Below are 8,943 nucleotides of genomic sequence, written 5' to 3'. Positions count from 1 at the left end.
CTTACTGCATTATACTTTGAATTATCTGTAAATTTGCAACATATTTTATATTTTCATTAGAAAATTAGAAAATACACTTCTTCTGAACTAATGATCTTTGTAAAAGAGAAATCAGTTTTATGTGGAGCTGCAGAAATATTTGTGATCAATTATTTCCTACAATTAATGGTCAATTCAAAACAAAATAGTTTTTTCCAGTTATTTATTCACTTCATTAATTCTTTTATTTTATTTGTTCAACTGCTTTATGCTGGTCAGTGACTTGGTGGGTAAGTGTAATGACCCCAAACCCACTTAAATCAAACCATAAATGCCACCCAACAGAGTACATTTACATTTTCAGCATTTAGCAGACGCTTTTATCCAAAGCGACTTACAGTACTGTGACAGTATATAGTCTAAGCAATTGAGGGTTAAGGGTCTTGCTCAAGGGCCCAACAGTGGTAACCTGGCAGTGGTGGGGCTTGAACCGGCAACCTTTCGATTACTAGTCCAGTATCTTCACCACTAGGCTACAACTGCAGTAAAACTGCATCTGCCTAATTTGTGCAAAAGAACTAAAGACCATGTCTGTACCACAAATTTAACTTGGGGTCTTCTTGTCCACCCATACTTAAGTCCATTATGCAGTTTGTCCTAATGACAATTTTAAGGCTTTTGCCAGTTGCACTTAAGGCCTGTTACAACTATACATTAATGCATTGATGCAGCCTGTGATACCTCTGGCTTTTTGCCAGTTTGTGTCTCAAAGTTATTTGTGTTCAGACAGTAAAAATTCTAAACATGTATTTGTTCATTTCCAGTCACATTATTTCATCTACATCCTGTACAAAACACAACTGTGCCTATGATGTACCATATATCTATATATTACTTCATATGAATACAGTAATTCTTTCAATCAAAATAATACATGATAAGCTATCACAGAGCTCAACTGGACAAATAAAACACATAAACAATCATATAAGTGAAAACTGTACAAACAAGTAATAAATCTACAGTTACTTACTAATCTTACTGTTGTTGTAGTAGACAATGTTCATAAAAAATACGGCAAATTGTGATCATTATGAACTACATTTAATTGTTTAGGTCTAATATTGACATGTTTGTGTTTATTTACTATTTTAATGTTTTTTAACCATGTATTCACATTAGCTTATAATGTATTGCTTTCTATCAATGTAGAAGACATACAGAAGGCTTCAATTTTGAATTTGTCCCTAAATTTATTAGAATAGTTGTCAGTAAAGGTTATATAATCAGAATACATCAAGTGAAAATTTTAAATGGAAATGACAGAAACGACAGCAAACACTTGAGCTAACAGGGCCTCCACTAGTTTGTGTAAAATCTGATAATCCATGTCATTACAGCATGAATTTACACAATTCCAAAAAGTATTTTCTGATTATTCTGAAATCCATTTGCCTTGTTAACCTTTGTTAACAAAAAGTGGTTTAAAGACCATTGCTTAATATTTGTGACCACTGCTGTGTTAGTCTACTTTTGCCTGTAGTTTTGCTGATCAATGTTGTTTGCTCTTTATTCACGTCATTCTGTATCTATGCAAAAGTTGCTGTGCTGTCCTTCAGACAACAAAGCTTCATGTATCAGTCTTCTGATAGCCTGATGACTTCTGGTCCGCCTGATTGTGGTTTGGATACAAACGATTCTGTTTTGGGGATTTCAGTTGAACCATGATCTGATGCTGAGAAAGCCTCTCTTTGCGAGAATTATTTGACTTCCGACACATTCACTTAATTCTGATGTCATATTTCCTGTTTGCTGAATGCCAATAATTTTTTTTTATATTTCAGTCTTCACTTAAACTGTTATGCTGTTCTGTATTTAACAATGCAAACTTTTGGTCCTCACTGTAGGTCTTTGTTGATTTGTGTGTCATTTCCACCAGATGATAAGATGTTTTATACAGTGAGTGCCTTAACAATCAGGTAACAGGATTACATTAGTTCTATTGTTCTCAACCATTAATCAGTTCAACCTAAAAATTTCTCAGGCTTTGTTCACCCTTTAATGTGTGTGATCAGATCATCTTCAAAGCTTTAATCACCAGGTAGTAAACGATCAGGATTTGCATGACACACATTAACCATATCACAACACAATCATTTACACTGGATACTATCCTCATTGATTGAACTGTTATACTGATGTGTGACCTCAGACTGGTTACAAAGTTCATTCCCAGATTAATGTACCACAGTTTTACTTTTTGTTAGTTTTACTGTGGTTTTGTTTATTTTTATTAGTGTAGATATTTAAGTTATTTTTAATAGTTTAGAATCATTTTCAATTAAAGATTTTGCTGTAATTTAAGGCGTCTGATTTCATAAATCCACGTTGCATAGTGAAACAACTGGAGTCAAAATCAGAATCTTTTCCTTCGTAATAGTTATATGTATTTGGATTTTGTCAAGTTTTGTCTTAATAATAACACACTTTTAAAGTGAAGTTTAAAGTGAATCCATGGGGTGTTTAGTAGCAACATAAATTTTTTATATTCCACTTTTGTTGTAGTTTTGTTTTTTTGTGATATTAAGATTTAGTATACTACTATGTGTTTTTGTAATTAAGTAAAATAACCCTAATAAATATACACACTGGCCTTTTTATGGATCATTAAAAGTATTCTATGTAGAATAAATGGTAGAATTTATAATCTTCCACCAAGCAAAGTATTGCCAAACTGTTTGTTATGCACTTGCTATTGCAGCATGGCTGAAAGTGAAAACTGTGTTGTAAACAATGCTGGACATAGGAATGTTTAGAAACCCATGTATCCATTCTCAATCTATTTCTGATACCAATACTCTTAAATATTGCTTAATAGTCAATATTGATCTGACACTGACATCCTTCTCCAAGCAGCATAATAGCACAGCACGTAGGGTTGGGACCTGGCTTCAAACTTCGCTCTAGGTCACTGTCTGGGAGAAGTTTGGCCTATTCCCTCTGTTAGTGTGGATTTTCTACTGGTACTCTACTCTGCCCATCTAACATGTCAGAAGGTGGATTTACTACTCTTAATTAAACCTAGGTAAATGTGATGAATAAAAAAGCCATGCAAATTAGTGGTACCTTGTCCAGACTCCATGCCTAGAGCTAAATTAAACAGAGCCACTGTAACCATAATAAAAATGAAGCTATTACTGAAGATGAATGAAGAAATGAAGAAATAAAAGCACCAATGTTCAGTAAAAATAAAGCAGTTTTTATGGTCCAAAAGTTAGATTGCAAATATTACTGTTTTTAAATTACCAGTCATTTTATTTAGCCTTTTTAATAAAACGGTATGAAAACATGCAGACGTCATGTGCACCACTAAAAAAACATAACATACTGTCTATTAGCTACATTTCTTATGTCTCATCTTATGTTCAAGTTCAAGTTATGTTGAGCGACATAAAATGTAATTGCCCTAGATAAACCCTCAATTTTTATTGCAAAGATTACTTAATTAGGCAAAAAGAAGAAAACATTTTAAGAAAAAGGAAACAAAAAAATGTCAAATAAACTAAAAAATATATATAATCCCTAAAAAGACATGTAAGGAGTCACCAAACTGTTTGTCAACTAGCATTGTACATTATTAACTACATTCTCTGTTGTTTTACCCCGAGGGCATTCTGATGGAAACCTGTTTACCCGCCGAGGTTAAGGATTAAAGTCGAGACTGCCGGGACAACGATGCTGCTCCTGTCAGATGTGACGAGTAATTGCAACGACAAGAAATCACTACAGACTTTATTGAAGACTAGAGCGGATAACAACTCTATTATTATTTAATTGTTTATTTATCTATTTATTACCTGTTATGACTTTTAGATCATTTAATTCTGTGTTTGTATGATTTGTGTAAATCGTGTATTTATTTAAAGTATCCTCCAGGCCACCCAAGAAGGATGGGCCCTGCTGAGTCTGGTTCCTCTCAAGGTTTCTTCCTGTAATTTTCAGGGAGTTTTTCCTTGCCACAGTCGCCCTCGGCTTGCTCAACAGGGGTTTTTGTATCTGTTGGTCCTGGATTTTGTAAAGTTGCTTTGAGACAATGTCTATTGTAAAAAGCGCTATATAAATAAAGTTGACTTGACTTGACTTGACCACCACTTAGGGGTATATACTAGGACACTTGAAATGAATTTCTTTAGCTTTATTGATAATGCAAAATGTGTAGGTTATCAGCCATGCCTTCTCCAATAGGCAAGACTGTGTTGTTGAATTAAAAATATATTTATTAATTTCAAATAACCACTTCATTCTGTTCAGGGGTGTAGTGGGTCCGGTGCTGGCCTGAAACCCTGGCCGCAAAGCAGGAATACACTTGGGACATTGACAATCCATTGCAGTGCAACACACAGCTGCTCATTCATTTATTTATTCTCATATAAGGTCAAGGAAGATTGCCCATTGAAAATCTGCATGTTTTGGGGAATTACACAACTGGGGTACATTAAAAGAACATGCCAAACTGTTTATCAATAGTTATCAAAGGCTAGCTTAGAAGCTGCATCGTCAAGACTAATATTAGGCTAATATTAATTCTAAATAAAAAATGTTTGTTAGTAATTGCTACATTTTGAGCCATGTATATTAACATCTTTTTACTGTGAATTAATACTTATTCATTATTCATTAAAGCATCTTTAAATTAGATGTAACTATTTATCAGATAGTTACCTAGTTAGTATACCTATATATTGATGGATTAATCAAACTAAATTATATATAAGATAATAAATAATATATAAATAATATTAATTTTTTCTAAAAATAAATAAATTAATTAATAAATAGAGAATAAACATACAAAATGTGGAGTGGTTACTCTAAGTTACCTATGTGTGCGAGTGATTAAATGTATTTAATGTCCTGTCCAGGGTCTGGGTCCTCCGTGACTCTGACCAAGACGAAGCGGGTCTTTAAAATGAATGAATTAATCAGAAATATGATCGAGCAGTGGTTTGATCATGACTCCTGGTATTGGGTGAAACAGGAAAACACACACAGTCCATCTGCTAGGAAACGGTCATGTGCTTCCAGATCACATGCTGGATGTTTAGATCAGGGGCGGAGTCACAGGCAGCCTTTCAGCCAATCGAATTGCTGGTGAATTGCGGCTTTGAAGGCAGCGTATATAAACCGCTACTGTTTACAGAAAAATAAGAAGCATTTGTGTCCTAGTGTATCCTGAGGTAAGCTAGTAGAGTTTAAACTTTTTGTTGTTTAGTTATTTTTTTCCACATTTAAATCGAAGTTTATTAAATATTCGTTGAATTTGAGTGAGTTTTATGTCGGTATGTTACGTATACGCCTGTTTAAGGTGTTTATTGAGCGTATAAACCTAATTTAAAGTTCGGTTGTTGTTTGTAGCATTTTGTAGCTAATGTTTATTTCGTGCTATATTATTCTATTGGATGTTACTTATTTATTAGCCATGTTAGTAACACCGAGGCCTAGTTGTTTTTGTCGCATTTTTGTTTCTTTACGTTCCTTTATAAACCAATTTTAATTATTCGTATTAATGTGAAGCTTTATATTTCTCTTCCATACAAAATCCTCAGTTTTTCCGCTTCCCGAGTTTCGATCTCGGTTTCGTTTTCCTCGTTTCCTCATGTGCGATCCTAATGGACACAAAAGAACAGCACGTACTTCTTTCGTCCCTTTCCTCGAATTCCAACGCCTGTTGTTCTGCTCGATACTGTTAAACTCGAAATAAACCTTAATATTTATAGGATTTTCCTTCAATATAATATTTCGGCTCAGTCTGGATCGGTTTGTACTTGTTTATCTTGTACTAGCACAAGGCTTATCTTGTTTTGCACAGCTGAATAGGGTTGCGTCAGCAGACACTACAACAGTCCTACTGCAGTCCTGAAAATCTGCTCAAATGCCCTTAGTTTCCTAACATTTATTGAAAGTTTGACTTATTTCACCTTTTAGTTGTGTATTAGGAACTTAAATTCCTTACGTACAGTACATTGTTTAGTGTTGACCAGTTCTTGAGAAATTAATGGGTTTTTACACCATAATCTGAACCATTCTACCACTTTACTCTGTCCTCCCTGCCAACATTTTAATGTCAACTATTTACACACTGTTTATCCCCTTGAGCATGACTGTCAACTAATGGAAATGTATTTATCTGTTTCAGTTCTTTCACAATGAGGGTGTTCTTGGCTGTGCTGGCCGTGTGCCTCAGTGCTGTGTTTGCTGCACCCAGTCTAGACCGAACATTAGACAGTCATTGGCAACAGTGGAAAGAATGGCATACTAAAAAATACCACGAGGTAAATTTGTAATTATATTTACCCACCTTTTGTTTTTTAAATGCTTTTCCGTATCAGGATAGTGGTCTTAGTTCTGGATGTCTTGTTTTAGATGGAAGAAGGATGGAGGAGAATGGTTTGGGAGAAGAACTTGAAAAAGATTGAGCTGCACAACCTTGAGCACACCATGGGCAAGCACACCTACCGCTTGGCAATGAATCACTTTGGTGATCTGGTAAGACCGCTAAATTAAACAATGGTTTAATTCAAGAAGCAATTAAAATAAAATAAAATAAAATAAATGCAATTTTAGACTAAGTCTACTTTATTTCTCAACCACAGACCCATGAGGAATTCAGACAGGTCATGAATGGCTACAAGCTCAACAAGAACAAAAAAGTCAGAGGTTCTCTGTTCATGGAGCCCAACTTTCTGGAGGCCCCCAACAAGGTGGACTGGAGAGAGAATGGATACGTCACTCCTGTCAAGGACCAGGTGAGAACCTTTGCTTATCTAGTTTTGCCTTACCATCCGTGCTTAAAATGCCAAGGAGTAAACTGGTTGGACCACTTCAGTGAATGTATGTAACCCTGTATTGCATATGTAAAATACTGGAAATAACTTTGTATATATGACTGAGAAACTTGTCCTGATTAAAAAAAATGCATATTTGTCTACAGGGTCAGTGTGGTTCTTGCTGGGCCTTTAGCACCACTGGAGCCATGGAAGGTCAGCAGTTCAGAAAGACTGGCAAACTGGTGTCCCTTAGTGAACAGAACCTGGTGGACTGCTCTCGTCCTGAAGGCAACCAGGGTTGTAACGGAGGACTCATGGACCAGGCCTTCCAGTACATCCAGGACAATGGTGGCCTGGACACTGAGGAGTTCTACCCTTACCTTGGAACCGTAAGTTTATCAATTATAATAAAATACTACATAGATTTTACACTAAATATACAGTGGATGAGCAGTGATATTTATGACTAATCTAAATCTCTGTTATTCACTTCAGGATGACCAGCCCTGTCACTATAATGCCAACTACAGCGCTGCTAATGACACTGGCTTTGTGGACGTCCCCAGTGGAAAGGAGCATGCCCTGATGAAGGCTGTGGCTTCAGTTGGGCCAGTCTCTGTTGCCATCGATGCTGGACATGAATCCTTCCAGTTTTACCACACAGGTACATTCATGTTGCTCATCAGCGTCACATTAAAGTAGCTTAAACCTGACTGGGCTGTGCCCTCTAGTTGGTTTGGCTGTATCATCATAATGTGCATGATTTTCTTTTTAGGCATCTACTATGAACAAGAGTGCAGTAGTGAGGATCTGGACCATGGAGTTCTGGTGGTTGGCTATGGTTTTGAGGGTGAAGATGTTGATGGCAAGAAGTACTGGATTGTCAAGAACAGGTATAATTACTATAATTTTACATTTTAAAGTGGTACGGTTTGGAAGAAGTAGTTGGTGCATATGTCAGTTAGATGATACTTGCTATTGAACCTTTTTAGTTTAATTTGTTTCGTCAGATTTGCAATTGTAGTTCATAATGGGGACCCAGATGACCAAGTACTGAAAATTAAATGACAACATTGGTTGATCAGCCTTCTTTACTATAAATAATGACCACAAGTAGACATTGGCACTGAGGTCAACTTCTGGATTGCAGACTAGGACAACTGAACCAACTTCTACCATGATTAGGAAATGTATAATTTCTTAAACCAAACTTGGTCACACTTGGAGTTTGTAACCAGGCTCCTGTTACTCTTGGTATACTAAATGTCTTGTGCTCTGAATGTTGGCTTTACATAATCAAAACGACCATGTGCTAAGTCAGCTTGAACGTTGAATGATCTGCTCTATGTTTAAATCTGTAACATCAGCCTCTTGAACATTGAAATCACATTTTGTCTGTTTTGTTTGCAGCTGGAGTGAAAACTGGGGAGACAAAGGATACATCTACATGGCCAAGGACAGACACAACCACTGTGGTATTGCAACAGCAGCTAGCTACCCACTGGTTTAAAGCACCTCGCCTGCAATGGATTCCGAAGAGTGTCTCAAGCTGCTCGGCTCACTACCATGAGGCATTTCTACTAGTCTGTTGCTTGATGTGGGGTGTAGATCTAGTAAACTGGGATGAATGGGGAAGGAGTGGGGGAGTTTAAATTGAACTATTATGTACATGAAGGCCTTTAAAGTGTTTGGGCTGCTGGTTTTACATGACACTGTTAGAAGACAAATGCAATTTTTAGTTGGTTTTAATTTTCTTTTTGATTTATGTAAATATTTGTCTTAAGGTGCTTGCTAAACTGTAAATGCCTTGTTTTTACTCATCGTGATCTTATAAACTTGTAAAAAGGAACATTTGCAGTGGTCGTGTCGTTATTTTCAGTCCAAGTTTGGACTGTTTCCTTCTTATGTTAATATTTCATACATGCTTCATAACATGGGTGTGGTGTCAGTTACACCAGAATGCAATTAGTACAAGCAGTTGCACTTATAGGTATTTACATGTCTCAAATAATATCTACTCTGTAGTGGTCCTGGGAGAGTCCTGACCATTGAAGAACAGCATGAAAGGGGGCTAACAAAGCATGCAGAGAAACAGATGGACTACAGTTAGTAATTGTAGAACTACGAAGTGTTTTTC

At 36.2% G+C, this 8,943-nt stretch overlaps 1 protein-coding gene across 1 annotated transcript; it reads left to right on the top strand.

The window, feature by feature from the left end:
* The first annotated feature begins 5,144 nt into the window (after window positions 1-5,144).
* ctsla (cathepsin La) lies at window positions 5,145-8,655 on the top strand. The gene is made up of 8 exons (XM_063018210.1): window positions 5,145-5,216; window positions 6,176-6,311; window positions 6,403-6,525; window positions 6,633-6,785; window positions 6,971-7,195; window positions 7,302-7,470; window positions 7,582-7,699; window positions 8,217-8,655. Exons 2-8 carry the CDS (start codon window positions 6,186-6,188, stop codon window positions 8,314-8,316), a joined length of 1,014 nt encoding a protein of 337 aa, XP_062874280.1. The 5' UTR covers window positions 5,145-5,216; window positions 6,176-6,185; the 3' UTR covers window positions 8,317-8,655.
* Window positions 8,656-8,943: the final 288 nt, after the last annotated feature.

Source organism: Trichomycterus rosablanca, chromosome 21 (assembly GCF_030014385.1).
Source record: "Trichomycterus rosablanca isolate fTriRos1 chromosome 21, fTriRos1.hap1, whole genome shotgun sequence".
Taxonomy (NCBI): domain Eukaryota; kingdom Metazoa; phylum Chordata; class Actinopteri; order Siluriformes; family Trichomycteridae; genus Trichomycterus; species Trichomycterus rosablanca.
Note: the sequence above shows the minus strand (reverse complement) of the source record. Positions and strands in the feature narration are given on the sequence as shown.

Coding starts and splice junctions, on each gene's coding strand:
- ctsla (XM_063018210.1), top strand. CDS start 6,186: ATGAGGGTGTTCTTGGCTGTGCTGGCCGTGTGCCTCAGTGCTGTGTTT. Junction 6,312..6,402: donor ATACTAAAAAATACCACGAG/GTAAATTTGTAA, acceptor GTCTTGTTTTAG/ATGGAAGAAGGATGGAGGAG. Junction 6,526..6,632: donor TGAATCACTTTGGTGATCTG/GTAAGACCGCTA, acceptor TCTCAACCACAG/ACCCATGAGGAATTCAGACA.